The 24811-nt window shown below is 41.8% G+C and overlaps 1 protein-coding gene across 1 annotated transcript in view; it reads left to right on the plus strand.

The window, feature by feature from the left end:
* The window catches only part of SIL1 (SIL1 nucleotide exchange factor), a 72341-nt gene that overhangs the window by 23313 nt on the left and 24217 nt on the right, over positions 1 to 24811 (plus strand). The window contains exons 6-8 of the mRNA XM_060786404.2: positions 5357 to 5548; positions 10335 to 10456; positions 24175 to 24271. Coding sequence (XP_060642387.2) covers positions 5357 to 5548; positions 10335 to 10456; positions 24175 to 24271 — 411 coding nt within the window. The remainder of the gene's footprint in view (positions 1 to 5356; positions 5549 to 10334; positions 10457 to 24174; positions 24272 to 24811) is intronic.

A 24811-nucleotide genomic window follows, 5' to 3' on the forward strand; every position in this document is an offset into this window, starting at 1 on the left:
GAACGGAGCTGCTTTGAAAGTTCAAAGTCTGAGAATCTGCTACAGACATTGAGTTTGCAATTGATTTTTTAAAATGTTTGGCCTTAAATGGGAAAAAAAACCAAATCCATTTGCTTTGTCAGACTCCCGAAAATCCGAGTTTGGGTTTCCGTTCTCTCCATCACATACACCTGCTCCTTTTTTTTTTTAAAGCAAGACTAGTTGTTAAATCCAAGCAACCGTTTCTTATTTCCTTCTCATTCATGTTTTGGAAAAGAGAAAGGAGCAGCCTTGAAATGAAAGCCAGGAGTCTGCTGAAACAAATGGATTTTGTGTTAGAGGCTTATGTTTTCCCTTCCTGGGTGGACAGCATAGTCTGACAAATCTTGTATGAAATTTTATCTGGAACCTCAATATTCACAGTATAATTTAAGACTCTGCATTTTCAGAGCAATTCTTATCTCAGCTTGTAAACCTTCGATGGCCAGTAAAGCAGATGTTCTCTGGAAATATTATGGTTGACACACTTTTTCCTTTGAATTATCCTGATGGTTCAAGCAATTTACTCTGATCTGCTTGAAAACTATTCCTAAGCGATGAGACACTTCCATTATATATAAGCAGCAAGTCCTGAGTCTCCTGTCATGTTCTCCCCCTTCCTTGCCAGCCGCCTTTCAAAGACATTTTCAATTCAGTCTGTGACTGCCAATTAAGAAAGGAAAGCATTTAATCATCTTTCAGTACTATGGGACCTATTTGGGACACTGCTTTAGGGTGATGGATAGGATTGTACGTTTACAGTAAGCCTCTTGACCACATTAAAAAAAATAACAGAAACTTCAGAGAATTTCCAAAGCTGATTGGAATGCAGTTCCTTCCCCTTTGCTCATCCTCTCATTAATTTAGTGCTCAATTATTTATTGATTGACTAAGGTAAAAGATGGTGATGTCAAGCGCTGAAATGTGCCATTGAACACTGAACTGGAAAAGTCTCTTCCCCTCTGTGTGTAGAGGCAGAGTCCCTACTGATTTTGGAGGGACAGGTATCTTGTCGGATTTAATTTCCAGTACCTATCTGAAAAAAAGTGAGAGAGGAAGAAATTACATCTAATTTTCTGCTTTGATGTCTCTCTGATAACATAATCTGTTAAGTACCGTATATACTTGAGTATAAGCCGACCCGAATATAAGCCGAGGCACCTAATTTTACCACAAAAAACTGAGAAAACAGATTGACTCGAGTATAAGCCGAGGGTGGGAAATCCAGCCGCTACGGGTAAATTGCAAAATAAAAATAAGGTAAAGGTAAAGGTAGTCCCCTGACAATAAGTCCAGTCATGTCTGACTCTGGGGTGTGGTGCTCATCTCCATTTCTAAGCCGAAGAGCCAGCATTGTCCGTAGACAAATCCAAGGTCATGTGGCCGGCATGACTGCATGGAGCGCCGTTACCTTCCCGCCGGAGCGGTACCTATTGATCTACTCACATTTGCATGTTTTTGAACTGCTAGGTTGGCAGAAGTTAGGGCTGACAGCGGAAGCTCACGCCGCTCCCCAGAATCAAACCTGCGACCTTTCGATCAACAAGCTCAGCAGCTCAGTGCTTTAACCCACTGTGCCACCGGGGGCTCCAAAATAAAAATAGATACCAATTAAATTAAATTAATTGAGGAATCAGTAGGTTATATATTCTTTAATATTTACAAAAATGGTAATTTAAGATAAGACTGTCCAACTCTGATTAAATGATTATTTACCTTCTTCAACGTGAATGTGCCTACGTGTCCTTCCAATAATAATAAAGAGAGTAACATAATAAATGTAATAATAACAACAATAATAAAAAGAGTAAAATAATGAATGTAGCAACAACAACAATTATACAGTAACATAATAAATGTATAATAATAGAGTAAAATGATAAATGTAATAATAAATAGAATAAAATAATAAATGAAATGAAAATAATAATAATAATAATAATAATAATAATAATAACAGAGTAAAATAATAAATAACCTTGACTCGAATATAAGCCAAGGGGGACTTTTTTTCAGCCTAAAAAAGGGCTGAAAAACTAGGCTTATACTTGAGTATATCCAGTAGTTTTAATTTCTAACTACCTTACAGAGCTGTAAATAGAGCCTTTAAGAAAATATTATTGGTAAACAACAAAAAGCAGTGATTGGTGCCTGTAAATCAAGCTTCTGCTTTGTTTTGAATTATATTTTGGCAAGTGCTTGACTTTGAACTTGGGAAAGCCACTTCACCCTCCTTCGCCTGATAATGCATTATATCCCACCTCTTGTGCAATCTAAGTACTTGACTGGGTTATTTCCCGCAAACATTATCAGAGGTAAAGAGGGGGCTTACACAACACCATAGCTCCACTTCTGTGCTCCGAAGCTGGAAATGCCAGTCTACTGAATTTGGATGGCAGTGGTACTTAACATCCCTCCTTCTCTGACTGTACCACCCACGTGAAAGGTTTTTAATGCAGAAGAAAGAGATGAGATGTATATTATACGAGTTCCCACCTTGGGCTAAAACAGGCACGGTGTGGGAGAGGCGTGATTTTTAAAAAGTCTTAAAAGCAAATTGAGTGCAGGATAGATATGAATTGGATTTGAACAAATGGTTCTGGGGAATGGGTATTTAATCCCCATTGTCCTCAGTGGGGTAAATTGCAGCTTTGGTAGAGAAGAGGGAATACACTTCCATGGAGTATGGCAGAATCTCCTCTGAAGGTTTTTAAATAGAGGTTGGGTAGCCATCTGTAAGGAGTGCTTTGATTGTATTTTCTTGCATGGCAGGAGGTTGGACTGGATAACCCTTGGGTCTCTTCCAACTATATAATTGAATGAGGGAAAGATGATGGAAATGTGAAGAAGATGGAAGAAATTAATGTATTTCCAGTACAATTTGTCCATAGAATCATAGAGTTGGGGGGACTCGATAAGCCAGGGGTGTCAAACTCATTTTCATTGAGGGCCAGATCAACTTTTTGGTTGCCTTCAAAGGGCCGTTTAATTTATCGACAGAGAATCCGTGGGTACAGAGGGACAACTATACATTTTTACATAGTGGTCAGTGCTTTTTAGATTTTATGCAACTTGGGTCCCTAGATGTTATTGAATGACAACTCTCATAGCTTCTGCAGAATGGGGATAATTCATTTCTTTACCCTATTTATATCCCACCCTTCTCACTCTGTGGGGACTCAGGGTGGCTTACATGTGGCAACAATTCAATGCCATATAAAACAGACAATAAATTAAAATACACATTTACATTAAAACTAAAAAAAAATGAAACATCTTAAAAGTAACGTTAAAACCACACTGTCCAAAAACATAATTTGGAGCCATTTCAATTGTCAATTTCACATAATCCATATCTATTTCTTGCACTGCATTGCTTTACTGACAAAAGGCTTGGTCCCACATCCATATCTTTACTTTCTTTCTGAAGGCCAGGAGGGAGGGCGCTGATCTGGTATCACTAGGGAAGGAATTCCACAGGGAAGGGGCCACCACTGAGAAGGCCCTGTCTCTCGTACCCACCAACTGCACCTGCGAAGGAGGTGAGACCGAGAGCAGGGCCTCCCTGGAACACCTCCAAGATGATTCATAGAGGGAGATGCATTTGGATAGGTAAGCTGGGCTGGAAACGTTTAGGGCTTTATAGGCTAAAACCATCACTTTGAATTTTGCTTTGTAGCAGTCTGGCAGCCAGTGGAGCCGATGTAACAGAGGGGTTGTGTGCTCCCTGTATGCTGCTCCAGTAGGAAACTTTAAACTTCTGAACGGTCTTCAAAGGCAATCCTGCCTAGAGGGCACTGCAGTAGTCTGTTCGGGATGTTTGAGCGTGGACTACTGTAGCCAAGTCTGACTTCCCAAGTGCTTTTAGGTTGCAATAATAGGAATTGCAACCCAAAAGCATTTGACTCTGAGGTTGAGGAAAGGTTAAAAAACATTTTAAAGTCATATTCATAAGCTAAATTCAAGCCCTACTATCCTGACTAAACAGAACAAGCTACAGCTTTCCAGAACTTGCTCTCTTATTTATTTATTATTTATTTACTTTATTTATACCCTGCCTTTCTCACGAGGGGACTCAAGGCGGCAAACAATCTCATATGTATTGTCGAAGGCTTTCATGGATGGAATCACTGAGTTGTTGTAGGTTTCTTCGGGCTATATGGCCATGTTCTAGAGGCATTCTCTCCTGACGTTTCGCCTGCATCTATGGCAAGCATCCTCTGAGGATACTTGCCATAGATGCAGGCAAAACTTCAGGAGATAATGCCTCTAGAACATGGCCATATAGCCCGAAAAAACCTACAACAACCCAAACAATCTCATACTTTAGTCATAGTTAAAAAAGCACAATACATTTTTTTAAAAACACAGTTAAATAATACAGTGTGGATTAAAGCAAAAACAGATTAAAATATAATAAATACACTTAGAATAGCCTTTAGGAATCACAATCCTCCCTTCCTCCCAGAATCCCACCCACACTACTATACCTCAGCTCCCATCAGTTCTAGTCATTATGTCTATAGGAGTTGTAGTCTAGCATCTGGAGGGCCACCTAAAATGATGTGGCAAGCCAGATTCAGCCCGTGGATCTTCACACATGTGCAGTATATTGACCACCCAACCTCAAAGCAGTGCTCAGTGCGAAAACCTCTACCAGAACCTCCCATTTCTTTTTGAAGATGTTCAGAGAAGTAGACCCAATCACATCTCTAGGCAGTGCGTCGCATTGCTGAATCGCTATGAATGCCAAGAAGTTTCTTCTAATGTTCAATCAAAATCCAAACTCCTGTAACTTAAAGCTATTAGAACTGGTTCTGTCCTCTGGGAGCAGATGACAAACCTCTCCTTCCTGTGACAGCCCTTGAGACATTGAAAGAATGCAATTCTTTCACGCCTCAGTCTTCTCTTCACCAGAGTGAACATGTCCCAGTCGCCCAACCTTTTGTCATATGTTTTCTTCTCCATACCTATTTTCATGCTGGCTGCCCTTCTCTGAACTGGGTTTAACTTCTTAAAATGTGGGGCTCAGAGCTGAATGCAGTTCCTTTCCAATTGTACTTCACAAAAAACAATAACAATCAAAAACAAACAAAAAACTCAGAAGGATCAATTATGCCTCTTCATTTTTCAGCTAAAGAAAAAGCCTGTCTGCCTAATTGGTATACATAAGATTATATATTATTGTTTGTTTTTCCTTGCCTTCATAGGGGTTATTTGTATACACCTAAACACACCTACTGCTTTGGCAGGTTTTGAGGAAACAAAATAATTAATCACAGCAATGTTTATCTTTGACGTGTGCTATTTTGGTGTGTTTCCCCCGCTTTTTCCCCAGGCTCATCAAGACGATGTCAGGCGAAGGTTTCGTGCCATTGAGACGCTCAAGGAAGAGTTCAGGGAGCTCAGGCTGCAGCTAGAAACAGACGCTGAAATTATGTTTAAATTAATCAACAAATTCAACAGTTCTACTTCAACCCTGGAGGAGAAAATAAGAGCACTTTACGATCTTGAATATTACGTTCATCAGGTAAGAACAGTCTAAAAGGTATTAGCAGCTGCTTGTGTGATACCCAGGGAACGTGGGAAGCATTAAAATAGGTTTCTTGCAGTACCAGATGTTGAGAAATTGGGCTACTCGACTTTTTTTTCACATGACATTTTACCTGTGCAGATGCACAATTTTGGAAGTTGTGTATGCAATTGGGCAAATGCATTGTAAACATTTAACAGCTGCCTTTTCTAAGTCCTTTGAAGCACATATTCAAGGAATTGTCTAAAGATTATAACAACTGTTCATTAGATCTTTCTTGGAACCTGATGAAAGTATTTTCAGTGCTACGGTTCATAGCCTGAAAGACTTGGACAAAGTACCTTGTAAACATTTACTGTGTCCTTTGCCAGGGCTCACCTCTGCGTACCCGTAACAAAAGGAGAGGCTTTTCAGCTACGAGATACCGCTTTTGAGCTTTGAGCTTTGACAAATGCCATTTTATAAACTGAACGATAGAGTCTTTGTTCACCCGTCTGTTCCCATGCTGGAGGATCTAGGATTAAAAATCTAAGCACATTGAGCTAAAAAGAAATCTACAGTGAAACCAATTGGTCTTAAATTACATGTGTCAGATTCAAGGCCCATGGGCCGAATCCAGCCCTCCATGTCATTTTATGTGGCCTTCCAGATGCCTGGCTTCAATTCCTGTATTCCTCATCATTAAACGTTATGACGAGAGCTGATGGTGGTTGTGATACAGTAAGACCTGGAAGGCTGCAGTTGCCCTGTTCAGTCAGGAGAGTGGGATTTCGATTTAAATCAAAGCTTATAGATGTAATATTGTTTAACCTTTCTCCAATCTCAGAGCCACAAATACTGTTGGGTTGCAATTCCTATTATCCCGTCCACATGGTAGTTATTAAAAAGTGATGGGAGTTGTCAATCAGTGATAACTGCGGAGCCAAACTGAGTAAAAGCTAAAGAGCACCGACCACTATGTAAAAAACTTAAATTTCCCTGCATTTCTCAGGTGTAGGGAACAGGAGGTGGCAGGAAGCAGCATGGGGCTGTGGCCCCTCACTATTACCCACAGAGCCCCAAGGGCTATGCAGATTACAATTTGAAAACCCCTGGTATAGAATTAAATAAAATGGATCATTTGGTTTTCTTCTGCTGTTCCCATAATTAATATATTTATAGAGTGTGGTTATTCTGCCTCTTTTTTCTATGTTGTTTTCTATGGATCCACACTGCCAAATAATGCAGTTTCAGAATGCAGATTAATTGCATTGAACTGGATTATATGGCAGTATAGTTTCATATAGTGCAGTTTCAGAATGCAGATTAATTGCATTGAACTGGATTATATGAGTCTAAACCAGGTATGGGCAAACTCAGGCCCAGGGGCCGGATGCGGCCATTTGGGCTCTTTTCTCAGGCCCTCCTCTCTTGCACCATCCTATCCTTCCTTCTCTCTTTCCTTCCTCCTTCCCTTCCTTCCTTCCTTTGCTCCTTCTTTCTCCCTCCCTCCCCTGCTCCGTCCCTTACACCCTTTTGTCAGTCCTTCCTTCCCTCTTTCCTCCCTCTTTCCTTCCTTCCTTCCTTCCCTTTTGTCTTTCCTTCCTTCTCTATTTCCTCCCTCCCTTCCCTCCCTTCCTCCATTCCCTTTCACCCCTTCCTTCCTTCTCTCCCTCCCTTGCTTCATTCCTTCCTTCTCTTTTTCCTTCCTCCTTTCCTCCTGGGGAATATTTAGCTGGGAGAAAAAAGGTAGAGAGTGACCATGAGAACCATGCAGCCCCCAAGTTTAAAGTTTGCCCATGCCTGGTCTAAACTGCCATATAATCCAGTTCAATACAGTTAATCTGCATTCTGAAACTGCAGTATATGACAGTGTAGATCCAGCCTTTGCTAAGCCAACCAGGTTCTGTGCTCCTGATAAATTCTTCATATCTGCTGTCATTTTACTACTTTTGTACCTCTTGTTGCTGGAATGAACCTTCTTTCTAAACCTTAGTGCCATAGTATTGACACCAAACATCTTATGGGCCTTTACCTTGGCTTTGAACAGAAGGATCATGGCAGCATTTTCCCCAGTAGGCAGGTCTCTCCTAATTCATCAAGGCTAAAATTCACATTCTTTGTTAACACGTCACATTGTTGGCTCAGTCATCTTACAATCAATATTCCAAGTTCTCTTTCCACCTCATTCGTTCTAGCTGATGAGTTTCCAGTCAATAATACAAATGCTTATTGCTAGTCCCCAAGTATTTCTAACCCTCTAACCCTGTCAGTTAAATTAAAATTTAAAGCATTGTGCAGGGATAATGTATAACTCCCCAGGTGCCCAATAACAGTCTCCTAAACAAAGGAGAGTGTTCGTTTTGCTTGACAGTGTTGCTTCTTTGTGTAGGTATAATGTCTGGGGAAGGCTTTAATGAGCTAATCATGCAGTTTGAACTTTCATGGATTCTTTCTGTATTTGATTGTAGCCATCGGGCTGGATCCACAGTTCAAAGAGTTTCAGGGACTGTATGATTTTTATCAGGTTTTTCTTTAGCCCTCTGGACCTACCTAAAAAGTTAATCCAGAACAGGGTGGGGAGGCAGTATTGCTATGGGGAGGGGAAAGACTACAAGGAGAATGAGTGAAAATCAATTCTTCTCACCATTGTTCTAACAAGAGGCTCTACTGGAGATGCATGCATATCTTCATCTGCTTACATGTACAAGAAAATTGAGGCTGGGATGTGGGTGCACACATAAACCATGTGGCTAACAGCTTTTCAGACCTTCAGACACATATATAGGGCTATGTATTGTCATCAAGTGTGGTTAGAAAACCCCAATGATCAGAAATCCTGGGTTTCTGTTATGAGAGCTCTGTAATCACAACCAACTTGCATTCAACAGAGTGCTGCTATAGGAAACCTAAAACACGTGAAGGTCTAGGAGGCAGCAATGCATGTGATGGCATTTGCGGGCAAGGGTTCTGTGTGCACCTTCTTGCTCCCTTCCAGATTAGGTCTGCAAGTGAGCAGGCGAGTACTCCCATAGGGCTTACATTTGAGTTTCTGTTTGGAATAGAGATGCTGTGGAGCCAATTTAGAATATTACAGATTTTTTTTCAAAATGGTAGACCCATTTTCAAAAGAGTATATTTTGTGATGGCAACAATTACACAAAATATTACAAACTGTTTCATGAGTTTTCAGGTTTTGCTAACCATTTTGAGCCAGACCCAAATCTATAAAAACAATTCCAGAAATGGAGAATACCTCATTAGACCTTATGTCAATGTCATCCATACACAGATGATGTTCAACTTTAGCTCTCCTTTTCACTGACTGCTAAGGATGCTGTTCAGGTTCTGAAATGATTCTTGGCAGCTGTGATGGTCTGGATGAGGGTGAACAAATTGAAATTAAATCCAGACAAGACAGAGGTACTCCTGGTCAGTTACAAGGCCGAACATGGTATAGGGTTACAACCTGTGCTGGATAGGGTTACACTCCACCTGAAGACACAGGTTTGCAGCTTGAGAGTTCTCCTTGACTCATTGCTGATCCTGGAACCCCAGGTTTCGGCAGTGGCTAGGGGGGCTTTTGCACAATTTAAACTTGTGCACCAGTTGTGCTCATACCTTGGGAAGTCAGACTTGGCCACAGTAGTCTACTCTCTGGTTACATCCTGAATAGACTACTGCAACACACTCTGCATGGGACTGCCTTTGAAGACTGTTCAGAAGCTTCAAGTGGTCCAATGGGCAGCAGCTAGGATGCTCACCAGAGTGGGGTACAGGGAGCACACGACCCTGCTGTTACGTCAGCTCCACTGGTTGCTAATATGCTAGTGAGCACAATCCAAAGTGCTGGCTTTAACCTATAAAGCCCCAAACAGTTCTGGCCCAGTTTACCTGTCCAAATGTATCTCCCTCTTTGAACCATCTTGAAGATTAAGATTGTCTGGGGAGGCCCTGCTCTCAGTCCCACCTCCTTCACAGTTGCAATTTTTGGGGATGAGAGACAGGACCTTCCTAGTGGTGGCCTCTTGCCTATGGAACTCCTTTCCCAGTGAGATCAGATCAGCCCCTTCTCTCCTGACCTTCAGGAAAAAAGCTTTTAAGACTTGGCTTTGGGACCAAGCTTTTGAGAAGTAATTGGAGCAGTGCAATAAATGACTACGAATCAATGTGATTGACAAATGGAATGGACCTGGATCATATTTTTGGATGGCGTGATTTTAATTGATTAAGAATTCATGTCTTAATTGTTTGGTTTTAATTGTAATTGTTTATTTGATATATGTGTGGATGGCATCAAATTGCTGCCTGTTGTAAGGCCACCTTGAGTTCTCTCCAGAGTGAGAAAGGCAGGACATAAATATGGTAAATAAAATAAATAATTCATGGGATTACCACCTTGAAGATGACTGACACCAGGAGCTGTTTGTGTGCTGGGAGAGGCATCTAGCAGTAATCCTTTGAAACTCTATGTCCCTTCCTTTCAGGGTGTAAGAGATTCATTAGTGGGTGGTCTGTGGTTGCAGAGATACATTAATTTCAAATTGGGTCCATCTTTTTGAACCACCCTGCATTTTTTCAAGCATGGGATGTGCTGCCTAAGGATTTTATAGCTTGAGGCAAATATATATTGTTTTGGTTTTTAAGCCATCAAAATTAATTTTATAGGGAACCTGGAACAAGCTTTGTTTTTGATTTGCATACTTCACTTTTATTTAAATTATGAATATACATACACTTACGCACAAGAAACACCCACAATGATATGTGTTCTTACACTAATGTGGAACCAAATCTTTTCCAGGTGGACAATGCGAAAGATTTACTCTTTTTGGGTGGCTTACAACTTCTGATAAATGGACTAAACAGTACCGAACCCTTGATGAAGGAATATGTATCCTTTGTACTTGGAGCAGCCATGTCAAGGTGAGTGTGTCGAAGGGGAGGTGTCTGTGAGTTTGACAGGAAGGAAAGAATAACCATAAGAAGCAGACAGTATCTGGCTACCCAATTAGACAGAGTGCTTACAGATTTTGGCACCATGCTGTGTGGTCAACTGTGCCCGGTGCTCCTGTTATCAGAAGTGATCAACCCCAAAATGATTAAAGATGTGCAGTAGTTGCTAGGCAACTGCACAAGGTTGTGTCTTCCTTGGAACCAGCAAAGGAGCTGACCAGCTGCTAAAAGGCCTTTGAAGCAGCACAAGGACTGACCCCATCCACATGTTCAGGTAGAGGTTTTCAGGGTGCTGAATTTTACAACGAAGAATCAAAACTGTGGAGTGGATATTGTGGTTATTAAGTGATAATTGGATTTTAAATATGGTCTTGCTGTAAGGAATCAAGACCTTTCAAAAACAAAGCCTCAAGTGAGAATGTTATTGTGAAGAGAGCAAAAAGTCAAGCCATATTCGAAGGTCTATCCACAACCCTCAGAATCAAGGATGGGACGTGAGTGGACCGCTAGAAGTTGAGCAACACAATTCTCATCAATTCTAACCAATAGTAAGTAATGATGGAAGTTGCAAGTGAACATCATGTGGAGTGCAACACATATTACTACTCAGAAGGCACAAAACACAGTCAGCAGCAATCACGCACCACTAGGCCCCGGTACTGCTAGATTGCCATCCTCATCTTTCCTAATCTGCCTAACTAATGATGTGAAACCATGAAAGCTGCAGCCCAGCCACATGTGGAATATCACATATTCCCTAGTCCTGATGTAAGCAAATAATTTTTCAATGTAAAAAGAGAAAGGACAGGCCAAAGAAAGAATGTTGCAAATTCCACTTGGGTTTTCACTTGTGGGCCTTATGCATATCTGCTGTCATCAGATACCGGAACAGCACCGGGACTGTGGCGCAGCTTTTACATATCACTTCTAACCAAAAGGTCATGAGTTCAAAGCCAGCCCGGGTCAGAGTGAGCTTTCGACCAATTGTGTAGCTTGTTGTCGACCTTTCCAACCTGAAAGATAGTTGCATCTGTCAAGTAGGAAAATTAGGTACCACCTATGTGTGGGGATGCTAATTTAACTAATTTACGAGGCCATAAAAAAGACTTCAGCAAAGCATGCGGGGAATGCGGAAGTACTTCATCAGTGTCGCAGCTGGATGATGAAAGCAACGGTTTCCCTGGCGGCCAGAAAAGTTAAATAGCCTCTGACTGTCTGTCTATATCTGTTGTGTGTCTTTGGCATTGAATGTTTGCCATATATGTGTACATTGTAATCCGCCCTGAGTCCCCTGCAGGGTGAGAAAGGTGGAATATAAATACTGTAAATAAATAAATAAATAAATAAATAAGCCTTTACTCCCAAATAGAGACAATGGAATATTCCATTGCTCGAGTAAAAATGTCAAATACTGCAAATCCTATTTCATGTTAAAAGCACCTGCTCTAAGAGCCTCCTGGTAACACAGTGGGTTAAACCACTGAGCTGCTGAACTTGCTGACTCAAAGGTTGGCGGTTTGAATCCAGGGAGCGGGATGAGCTCCCGCTGTTCACCTCAGCTTCTACCAACCTAGCAGTTCAAAAACATGCAAATGTGAGTAGATCTATAGGAACTGCTCCAGTGGGAAGGTTACGGCGCTCCATGCAGTCATGCTGGCCACTTGGCCTTGGAAGTGTCTACGGACAACGCCAGCTCTTTGGCTTAGAAATAGAGATGAGCACCAACCCCAAGAGTCAGACACGACTGGACTTAATGTCAGAAGAAACCTTTACTTCTACTTCTTTTTATATATGTAATATCTTTATTATTTTATCATAGTTCAATACATTTGTTATACATTGCTTATTTTACAGCAGATACATATTATTCAATATAAGCTACCATACTTTAACTTTTGGCATCTACTGTTATTTTTATGCTTATACATATTATCTATCCATCACCACTGTGCTCCCCCCCCCCCCCCAAGCCACAGCTTTTACATATCATCTGTCCAAAATTTCAATTCCTCTTGTGGAGGTGCCTCTCTCTCTCCTTTACCTTTACTTCTAAGAGCACCGCTTTGAGTGTCGGTTTTGGGACATTGTATGCACACCGGGATTTATGGTACCATATAACTAATTTGTGGTATAAAAAGGCTAGTGCAGCACCTCCACTAATATAACTGGCTAGATCTACATTGTCATATAATGCAGCTTGTACTGCATTGAACTATATTATATAGCTCTGCACTGACCATATAATGCAATTAAAATTCCATTATATGACAATGTAGATCCAGCCTCAAACATGTGAAAATGGAGTAGTATAGCTCTTGTATGTGGCATATATTCCATAATTTTGTGTATTATTGACTTGCCCTTGTCTTTTTTCATTTGACAGTAAGTTTTTCAGCTAGGTATCTCTAGTTCTTATATAATTCATTCTAAGTGCATGCATGACTTTCTGTGATACTGGCTTTTGGTAAATTGCATTCTATTCAGTATTATTTATGTAAGTCAAGGCTAGTCCATTAAAACTTTCCTTATTTGTTTAGTTCAAAGGATTTTATTTCAGCATTTATTTATGTGCATGATGGGGTGTTTTTTTGTGGTAAACAATCTTTCAGTCTAAAAACAAGATGCTTGTTGACTGTTGACATGCTGTCTTATAATGAAATATTTCTCCAGACCTGAAGCTAAAGGGTCTTCTTGAAAAGATCACTGAACAGATTTTGTTCCTGGCCTTTGTTCCTGTCACCTTTCTACGTCTCAAGTGAGGGATGGAGGGAGTCTTAATTTTCTTTTGCCCACTTCACACTTTTTCTGTGACATGGCTCTTCTCCACTGCATGAGCTACATACCATCTCATGTAGAAGTGAATGAACGAAAATTAGCACAATGTTTTGGAGCCTTCTAATTGGCCTAATGATCAGCTGTGTGTATTTTGGAGTTTGGGTTGACCTATAGTTTTTTCTGCTCGTGGTTGCCATCCAATGGGGAATACATTGGGCCCTCTATATCCAGAGATTTGCATCCATGAATCCCTATATATATAAAATAAAGGTTTTCCCTAACATTAAGTCTAGTCATGTCCGATTCTGGGGGGTGGTGCTCATCTTCATTTCTAAGCTGAAGAACTGGCATTGTCCATAGACACTTCCAAGATCATGTGACCAGGATGACTGCATGGAGTGCATTATCTTCCTGCAGAAGCGATTCCTATTGATCTACTCACATTTGCATGTTTTTGAACTGCTAGGTTAGCAGAAGCTGGGTCTAGCAGCGGGAACTCACCTCGCTCCCTGGATTCGAACCTCCAACCTTTCGATCACCAAGTTCAGGAGCTCAGTGGTTTAACCTGCTGTGCCACCAGATATGTGGGTGAATGTGTGCAAATGTGTGTGTATTCTCCCTCTCTCTCTCTCCCTCTCCCTCTCGAGCTGCCTTCTTGCTTTCTCCCTTTTGCTCTGAAATGTCTCAATGGCTATGCTCTGGCAGCCTTTCCTTCTGACTCTTTCTTGTCTTCCTCCATTTCCCACATACACCTTTTCCTTCTCTCTTTTCTTTCTTTCTTTCTTTGTCTTTTTTCTTTCTTCCCTTGCTTTTCCACACACACCTTCTCCATTTCCTCTCTCCCTTCCTTCTTCCCTTTCTTCCTTCTCTCCTCCTTTCTTTTCCCTTCTTTCTCTTTCTTTCTTTCCTTCCTCCTCTCATACTTTCCCCCTTTCCTTTCTCTTCCTTCCTTCCTTTTTCTTTCTTCCTCTCTTCCTTCTTTCTTCCTGTCTCTTTACTTTTTTCTCTTTCTTTCTTTCTCTTACTCCTCTCATATCTATCTCCCATTCCCCTTTCCTTCCTTCCCCACTTCCCCTCATACACATCATCTACCAACCACAAATGTGCTTCACTCCTTTTGCTCCTGTGGCTAGGTGAAGTGGCCGTTTGTCAGATGATTTCCTAATCACATGACAGAGGGCCACTTCACCTAGCCACAGCTAACCACTTTGATCCTGCAAAGGAAGGGAAGAATCTGCCCGCCCCACCAGCCTCTGGTCCTCTTAAGTTCAAATCCCTCCATTATTTAGAGAATGAAGGGTATGTGTGCCAAGTTTGATCCAGATCCATCTAGTTACGTAGGAGCCTTTGTGGTACAAGTCAACCAACATACATGCATACATATATACAATGACTTTTATATAAATAGAAAGATTTTAATTTCAAAAGGCAAACTTTGATTTTGTTGTTTTATATAAGGGACTCTAGTTTGCTATGCCATTGTATTTGAATGGGACTTGAACATCAATGGACTTTGGTTTCCGCAGGGGGTCTGGATCCAAACCCCAGTGAACACTTTGTGACCGCATCTCCGTTTATGAACCCACGTGCTCACTTCTTTCATCCGGAGAGGCCCTGCTCGTGATTCCGCCTGCGTCACAGGCGCATTTGATGGGGACGCGAGACAGGGCCTTTTCTGTGGTGGCCCCCCGACTCTGGAACACCCTCCCAAAAGATCTTAGACAAGCCCCTACATTGGCAGTCTTTAGAAAGAACTTGAAGACCTGGCTGTTCCGATGTGCCTTTCCAGAATAGAAAACTCCAATAACAAGTCCCAGAAGCACTTTATTAGAATTAAGATTGCTGCACACTGCACACTGCACTTACCCTATAATCCTTACATATCACCTGTCACATCAGCACTTTTAATCCTGTACCCATTACTCTGGCCCAGTCCAGTTTTATAGTGTCTTGACGTATTGTTTATTGCTTGTTGTTTAATATTGCTTTAACTGTTTTTAATTTGCTATAGGTTTTGTATTGTTATGTTGTGTTTTGAGGCCTTGGCCTTTGTAAGCCGCATCGAGTCCTTTGGGAGATGCTAGCGGGGTACAAATAAAGTTAATAATAATAATAACAACAACAACAACAACAACAACAACAACAACACTGTACATCATTTTAGATAGGGGCGCCCAGGAATCACTCTCTTCCCATCCCATTTGGCCTGAAACACAGGGTCCCATAGTTCTAAGCTTAGGTCTTGGGGCTTTTCTCCAGCATATATTTTGGAAAGGAATGGTGATTGTCACACATAGCTGTGTTGTTAAACTAACTTAGCTGCACCCAGTCATGGTATATTCATCCATTTTAGCATTCCTGTCCTATTGTGACCTTCTGTGACTGACTGTCTGCACGTAGGTTTCCCCATAAAGGATGCCTTCTTATAGGTATTCACTTCAGATAAATCCTTTTGTTCCCTTTAGGAAGCATTTCTTCTTCTGGGCCTATTTAGTAGGGCTTTCCACAACGACGTGCTTTAATTTAGCCGGGATCAGAAGGTGATAGGACTGACCTCCCCGCAACAAACGCAGGGGCTGCTGCTTTTCTCGGCCATTATTCACAACTCCTGCCACATAAATAACAGCTGCTCGAAACAATCCTGCATTCAATACAGCCTCCTCTTCAGGAAGGCACCGAAGGAGAATAACCATGGCAACAGTTGCTGAGGACGGGCCTTCTTAACTGGAGAGCGTCAGGCTTTGTAGAGAACAATAGGAGCTACTTTGCAAACAAGGTGGCACACACCTTGCCGGGGAGGAGTCGCAGTGTGGGGTGGCCACACTGAGCGAAGCTAGCCTTCCAGCTTCGCTCCGTGGTGCCTATACATTTTTAAGGGGTTGATCAAATGTAGTAATTATGATTGCATTCATAAAATGATTTGCAAGCTGACTAATGCGAGCAGCATTTTATTTGTTAGTAAAACTTGAGCTGGTCTTTGAGGAGAAATGAATGCAGACGCAACCATCTAAGGCTGGATCAGAAGGTTCTGGGCACTAAATATAACCACCCCAATAGATGCTGAAATAGGAGGGAAGGGTGAGAAGAATGGTCATATGCAAGTCTTAGTTCAGTGGGTTTTGACCTTTTAGCACAGTGTTTCTCAACCTGTGGGTTCCCAGATGTTTTGGCCTTCAACTCCCGGAACTCCTAACAGCTGGTAAACTGGCTGGGATTTCTGCGAGTTGTAGGCCAAAACACCTGGGGACCCACAGGTTGAAAACCACTGCTCTAGGGCCTATTGGCTCCTTTGAAAATCTGATGAACATTATGTGAGGGTTTGTAAAAAGACATAATGATGTAAATGGATTGACTGGAAAGGCATGTGCCGGCAGCTGATTGGCTGAGCATGCCAGGAGCCAGAATTCTGATTGGCTACTGTCTCTTGCTTGCTGCTGAGACAAACAGTTTTAACTGCCACTTTCACCTCAGAGAGTGAAGAGAGTGCTGACTGGAAACAGCCAGGAAGGATTGGCTGCCAGCTCTCTAAAGCCTGATCATTTCTAAGGCATGAAGCATATTTTAAAGACTGTTTAAAACAGAGAAGACTGAGAGGAGATATGATAGCCATGTATAAATATGTGAGAGGAAACCACAGGGAGGAGGGAGCAAGCTTGTTTTCTGCTTCCTTGGAGACTAGGATGCGGAACAATGGCTTCAAACTACAAGAGAGGAGATTCCATCTGAACATTAGGAAGAACTTCCTGACTGTGAGAGCCGTTCAGCAGTGGAACTCTCTGCCCCGGTGTGTGGTGGAGGCTCCTTCTTTGGAAGCTTTTAAACAGAGGCTGGGTGGCCATCTGTCAGGGGTGATTTGAATGCAATATTCCTGCTTCTTGGCAGGGGGTGGACTGGATGGCCCATGAGGTCTCTTCCAACTCTTTGATTCTATGATTCTATGAACCTCAAACTATGGGCCAGGGCCGGATATGGCCCTCCAAGGTCATTTACCCGGCCCTTGCTCAGGGTCAACCTAAGTCTGAAATGATTTGAAAGCACACCACCACCAACAACAATCCTATATTATCAGCTAAAAGCAGGCCCACTCTTCCCATTGAAATACTAATATGTTTATATTTGTTAAAATTGTTCTTCATTTTAATTATTGCATTGTTTTTAAGTGTTTTTGAACTACAAATAAGATATTGCAGTGTGCATAGGAATTCATTCATGTTTTTTTTTAAATTATAATCTGGCTCTCCAACAGTTTGAGGGACTGTGACCTGGCCCTCTGTTTAAAAAGACCCCTGGTTTTAAAGGACTGTTTATTCCCGCTGTTCTCTGTAAGAATTCAGAGAGACTGCTGTATATATTGTTACTCTGTTTGATATTTTGAACTGAAGTAAAGTTACTGTTACTCGTTACACAAATCTGAGTGACACATTATTATACTGCAGGGTATATTTTGGTCCAGAAACAGTGGTAAAGCGTCTGTTTATTTACATTTACAAATTCCAACACATTATGATCTCCCCTCCCTGGAACAAGACACTTAAGCACAATTTTCAGAGTAACAGAAATCTAAGCTAGAAGAAAATAATTCATATTTTTGTGCCCAGTTGAAGAGTGCTGTGAAGTTCTTCCATGGACCCACAGGTGAAATAACCCCACTTTAGTTGATGTTTGTTGGTGTGAATTATAGTGGTGGATGTGTTTCAGAGTGCAGTGAATGGAAAACTGTAGGAACAGAAAGGGCCCTGGAGAGAGAGTACCGAGCCCAAGAAGTTGAGATGGACCTACTGGTTTTCATTGGTGGGCTGGCAGAGAAGGTAATATTTATGTACTTCATGTATGTTTTCCAGCTGTATAATATACAGTAGTGATCTTTTTCTATCAGTCATTCAGAAGCCTTCAGTGCTAGTACTGAACCAGATTTCTAGAAGCTGTAATTTTTTTTTTCATGTCAGGAGCGACTTTAAAATATGCTTCATGCCTTAGAAATGATCAGGCTTCAGAAACCTGGCAGCCATTTCCTTCCTGGCTGTTTCCAGTCAGCACTCTCTTCACTCTCCGAGGTTTTTTTTTTGGTCATGTCAGGAGCAACTTGAGAAACTGCAAGACGCTTCTGGTGAGAGAGAATTGGCCGTCTGCAAGGATGCTGCCCAGGGGACACCCAGATGTTTTACCACCCTTTGGGAGGCTACTATCATGTTCCTGCATGAGGAGCTGGAGCTGACAGATGGGGGCTGACCCCACTTCCTGGATTCAAACTGTCAACCTTTTGGTCAGCAGTCCTGCTGGCACAAGGGTTTAACCTATTACGCCACTGGGGGCTCCACAGAAGCAGTACTGAACTGGATGAAACTTTTTCCCACCACATTAGAGGTACAGCTGGTAAAAGGTTTGTCTGCATAGGATGATGGTGTTCAACCAATTATGGAAATGGATGCACTCTTCAAAAAGGATATAGTGTGCTCTGTGCTGTTCATAGATTGTATTTTGTCATTGGGGTGATAGTGAAGTAAAGTGTTGTCTTTCAGTTAGGGTTGAAAGTTATGCTGACTGTGACCTTCCATTGTTACTGTTGTTGTGTGCCTTCAAGTCATTTCCAATGTATGATGATCCTAAAACAAACCTATCATGTTTTTTTCTTGGCAAGATTTGTTTGGAGAGGGTTTACCCTTGCCTTCCTGAGTCATAGAGTGTGAGAGTGTGACTTGCAGAAGGTCACCCAATGGGGTTTGTACAGCTGAGCAGGTATTTGAACCCTGTTCTCCAGAGTCATAGCACTACACCATGCTGACTTTCTATTGGACAGTAATAATCTGGCTGTGGTTATCAGTCATCTGATAGCTTCCGAATTGGATTGTTGGGACTACCATTGGGGTGGGTCCAGAAAATGCAACTGTAACAAAATACTGAAGAACTGTTCAAATGACTAGCAAGAGAACAGATTGAGAGATCATGTCAAACAGAAACAGAAGCGGTTGGCTCCCATGTACATTTTGGACTCAAAATGCTACCTCTCAATAGAAAGCAGACTTTATTTTTTGGTGTTTTCTGGACAGTCTTCAGTACAGAGTTGCCCTGTCACTAAGCTGTATCTTAAGCTCTTCTCTGAGGGCTGCCATCATCTGAGTTAAGTTTGGTGAGAACAATCAGAACCAAATAGAGATGTCTTGGTGGTGGTGCCATGCCTATGGAAAACTTCAGGTGAATAATATTGTATTTACCCAGAATTGTAACCTCCTAAAGTTTTAAGATTTGTCATTTAGATTATGAAGAAGTTTTCGTGTGGATTATGCAATTGGGAGATCCCGGTGAAACGTAACTGCTTCCACCACGTGTTGTGACTCTTGTAGCCAATGCTTCTTGTGAGCTTGGCAATGTGGTACAGACCATCAGCTGAGCCTGGATGAGGCTAGTGGTTTGTGTCTGAATTACTGATAATCTCCATTTCTAACCCAAAGAGTTGGCGTTGTCCATAGACAACTCCAAGGTCATGTGTCCGGCATGGAGTACCGTTACCTTCCTGCATGAGCGGTACCTATTGATCTACTCAAATGTTGCATGTTTTTGAACTGCTAGATTGGCAGAATCATAGAATCATAGAGTTGGAAGAGACCTCATGGGCCATCCAGTCCATCCCCCTCCCAAGAAGCAGGAATATTGCATTCAAAGCACCCCTGTCAGATGGCCACCCAGCTTCTGTTTAAAAGCTTCCAAAAAGGAGCCTCCACCAGACTCCAGGGCAGAGATTCCATTGCTGAACGGCTCTCACAGTCAGGAAGTTCTTCTTCATGTTCAGAAGGAATCACCTCTCTTGTAGTTTGAAGCCATTGCCTAGTCTCCAGGGCAGCAGAAAACAAATTCGCTCCCTCCTCCCTGTGAGTTCCTCTCACATATTTATACATGGCTATCATGTCTCCTCTCAGCCTTCTCTTCTACAGGCTAAACATGCCCAGCTCCTTAAGCCGCTCCTCATAGGGCTTGTTCTCCAGACCCCTGATCATTTTAGTCACCCTCCTCTGGACACATTCCAGCTTGTCAATATCTCTCCTCAATTGTGGTGCCCAGAATTGGACACAAACTGGGGCTAACAGCAGGAGCTCACCCCACTCCCTGGATTTGAATCGCTGACCTTTTGGTCAACAAGTTCAGCAGCTCAGTGCCATTTTGAGGGAAGTGGTATATATATATAAAGGTTACATCATACTTAAAGTTTACCAGATGAACTAAAGAGAATTTGGCCCTTTTGTAATCCTTGAGGGGCAGGGGAGTGTGTCTGAATTGTTGTGTTTACTTTTTCAGAGGGAAATAGATTCATTCTTTTTTGATCTGAAAAGATGATCCTAGAATTAGATTGTGAACAGACGGGGATAATAAGTGTTTGAATAAATCATCATGTTAATAGAAACAGAAGAGCCAGAGAGAAGTAGGGAATGAGTTGGGTTTTTCTTTTTAAAAAGCAAGGAACAGATGTAACATAAAGTGAGTGGATTATTCTATTAATTAGTATAAAGAAAATTCAAGGGAGAGCGCATTAGAGAGAGAGTCCCTTGCTAGAGCAGCCGTCTAGTGAAGGAAGGGTGTGCCATTAATAAATTTGCATTTAAGAGCATGAAAGCTTCATGCTCTCTGTACCTCACTGACATTAGTTCAATTTAACATTGGCCATACTTCATTTGCTATTGCATTGCTGATTATCCAGTATTCCCCCCCCCCTTCCAAATGCGGTGCCTTTCCCAACCGCTAAACATCCATCTATCACTTATGGTCAGTCCTGAAATGTTTATTGCACTGCAGTATTATGCTCATATGGTAGCTGGCACTGCCTGCTATTTTTAAAGGCTTGTTTTCCTCTCATTGTCATTTCTCACAACAGCTTTTCTCTTTGGGAATGATTGGGAATGCCTGTTGTGTCTCACTGTAAGCTGAAAAATGCATTAATCTTTACGTCAGTGTGTAAAGGGATCTTGTAGCGCAGGTATCCTCAAACTGCGGTCCCCCAGCTGTCTGGGCCTTCAACTCCCAGAATTCCTGATAATTGAACAAATTTGTTGGGACTTCTGGGAGTTGGAGGTCCAAACAGCTGGAGGGCCGCAGTTTGGGGATACCGTTGTAGCACCTTAGAGACTTACTGAGATAACTTAGTTGGTAGCATAAGCTTTTGTAAGCTTAAGAGTACATCGGCCCTGTAGAACTAGATGCACCCTAAATGTACTTTCTAAGATGCATAGCATGAACTACATCCAAGGAAGTCCATGGTCATTAAAAAGTTTATAAATGTTTTGGTGTTATATAAAAGCCAAAGAGATCCCTTCGTGATAAAGTGTGAAAGCAATAGTTGTCAGGTATCAAACATTCCTCTTTTTTTCCAAAGGTTTCTCTGTGTTTGAACCAGAGTAAAAAATAAGCAATTAAATTTAATGAATGAGCGTATTTATACCCAGCTTTCCAACCACAAGGCTTTCGAATGTCTTACAGATGCTTGATTTCACAATTCCCTGCCCTTAACCTTACAGTCTAAATAACACAAGGAAAAGGGAAAGGCAGTGGGGACGGGGGTGAAGTCCAGTAGATATTATTAGATCTTCTCTCCTTCTAAAGCAGTGGTTCTCTAGATATTTTGGCCTTCAACTCCCAGAAATCTAACAGCTGGTAAACTGGCTGGGATTTCTGGGAGTTGTAGGCAGAAACACCTGGGGACCCACAGTGTGAGAACCACTGCTCTAAAGCCAGGGCAATTGTGGTCAGGATAGAAAAAAAAACTTTCATTGGCATCTGGACCTATTTATTTATTTATTTACTATATTTATATACCATCCCTCTCAGCCCGTAAGTGACTCGGGGCGGTTTACAGTTGGTGCCAAGACCATAAAATACAATAGCAATACAATAAAAACAATTGGATAATAAAACCATAACAAAATCAATAAAAACATGAACATTAGGGTCTCCTATTAAAAACATTGTCCAATCACATCATCAACCATTCCATTTTCCTATATCTGTTACACTGTATTTGGAAATGCCTGCTCAAAGAGCCAAGTCTTAACTCTCTTTCGAAATGTTAAAAGAGAGGGGGCTGATCTATTGTCCTTAGGGAGGGCATTCCATAGCCAAGGGGCCACCACTGAGAAGGCCCTGTCTCTTGTCCCCGCCAGCCATACTTGTGACAAAGATGGGACTGAGAGCAGGGCCTCCCCAGATGATCTTAAAGTCCTGGAGGGTTCATAAAGGGAGATGCGTTCGGACAGGTAAGTTGGGCCAGAACCGTTTAGGCATAATGGCGATGTGCTTGCCTATCCTTCTCTCCTGTCACAAAGAGGGTAGTGACAGTTGGGATGGAGGGACACCTTTAATCTGCCTCTTTGCCAAGGCATGATGGAGCTAAACCTTCCTCTTCCATTCTTCTTCCAAGGCCAAAAGAATGGCAGTTTGGAAATAGAAAGAGTCTTTGCTTCTGCTTCTGGGTCTAGGCGTGATGGTGCCATGTGTGTTTCTTCTTCTTCCACAGTCAGGGCAGTGGCAGTTGGGATAGATGGGGGTGCTTCTGACTTAGACGCCAAAAGTTACATTTTTGAAAGTCACTCTTTGTTCTTTCCATCCCTGAAATGAATGTAATGAATGAGAAACACGGAAGCACTGGAATCTCTAAGCTGCTGCCTCTTCCCTTCAGCTTCTTTATTACCACAGCACAGGCACATCATGAACCAGTATTGAACCTTACAGTTTTTCTCTTCCACTATTGAACAAGGCTATCCCCTTGTAATGAAAAGTTACAGGAACACTGTCAAAAGGTGTAAAGTTGTTTCTCCCCAGAAATGCAGTTGAAGCTGGGTGGTGATGCTGAGGGCAGTCTCCTCCATAAGAATTTGCTGCTCCACATGAAAGTACATTTCAGTCCTCAAATTTTTGCCATAGCAAACTTTTTCACAGCTAGAACTCTTATATTTGATTGATAACTTTGCTACCCCCTTTTATATACCTGAATAGCACTTCTAAATGGACCTTTATAAGTTACTGCAATGCTAGAAATTTGGAGACTAAACTAAACATTATTGGGGGGGGGGGCAGAGATCTTATTTGGGAAGGGGCTATGCCCTCATTGGCACCCAGTAGCTACACCCTCACATACCTTTTAAAGTTAGAATTTGAATATTCCTATTTTATAGTTGGTGCTGCGGGTTAAGGTTGGCAGTTCAAATCCAGGGAGCAGGGTGAGCTCCCACAGTTAGCCCCAGCTTCTGCTAACCTAGCAGTTTGAAAACATGCAAATGTGTGTAGATCAATAGGTACTACTTTGGTGGCGCTCCATGAAGTCATGCTGGCCACATGATCTAGGAGGCTACTATGAAGTCATGCTGGCCACATGATCTAGGAGGCTACTATGAACAATGCTAGCTTTTGGTCTTAGAAATGGAGATGAGCATCACCCACCATATGACTAGACTTAATGTCAAGGGGAAACCTTTACCTATTCTTTAGTTGTTAGAAAAGGGACTGACTGCAGGTAGCTGTGTGCTTTAAATGGAATGCATTCATCTGTGTGTAAGTACCTTAAAGTTATCACTGACTTATAGCAGTCCCATTAATTTGATCATATTTTTTTTTGGCAAGAATACGGTGATGCTTTACTGTTGTCTCTTTCAGAAATATTAGCCACATATCCTAAAAATGAGCTGCTAGTCTCACATTGTCATGTTTCTCACCACCAGGTGGCGATATCTGAGGCAAAATAGTCACCAGTGCTTTTTTGAGTACTGCATATTCTCTTGCCCAAGGGCTTCATGTTCATTAAAATCCTTGCAATGTTTTGTTCCAAATAGCTTGCCTCACAAGTATCTCTTGTGGAAGCCAGATTGCTGTAAAGTTTAAAGATCACCAGACTGTCTTTGACTCAAATGCACTTCTCTTGCCTCTCTTTTCAGTAACCCCAGAGTACAAGTTGCAGCAATTGAGGGAGGTGCTTTGCAAAAATTGCTGGTTATTTTGGCTACAGATCAGTCTCTGGCTGTGAAGAAAAAGGTAAGAGGGCAGCAGTGTACAGTTGACCCCTCCTCTCAGAGGTCTATGTATACATGCATTTTGAATTGTAATTTTTAGCTGATCTTTCTAGAAACACAATGTGCATTGGCCTCAGTAGATCTGAAACAGTAGTTCCCAACCTTTGGTCCTCCTGATGTTTTGGACTTCAGCTCCCAGAATTTCAGACAGTTGACTAAACTAGCTGGGACTTTTGTGAGTTGGAGTCCCAAAACACGTGGAGACCACAGGTTGAAGCTTAATGACTAAAGTGATATTGTGTGTATGACTGTGAACCTAGTAATTGGGCAAAGGCACTGGATCAGAGTCTGTCCTGAAATTAAGAAGGCGTGTATTCCTTTGCTTAGACATTTGTGTGCTTGATGACATATTTAATTTTTCACCAAGTTCTGCCTGAAGTTCAGATCTGAGCTGGCCCTTCCATTGAGTACATAGAAGAAACTGCCCTAAATGGCAGGACCTAGGGGATAGTCTTGCATTTCCCCAGCTATTCTTCATGGCTGCACTCACCACTTTTCCTTT

Source organism: Anolis sagrei, chromosome 1 (genome assembly GCF_037176765.1).
Source record: "Anolis sagrei isolate rAnoSag1 chromosome 1, rAnoSag1.mat, whole genome shotgun sequence".
Lineage (NCBI taxonomy): Eukaryota > Metazoa > Chordata > Lepidosauria > Squamata > Dactyloidae > Anolis > Anolis sagrei.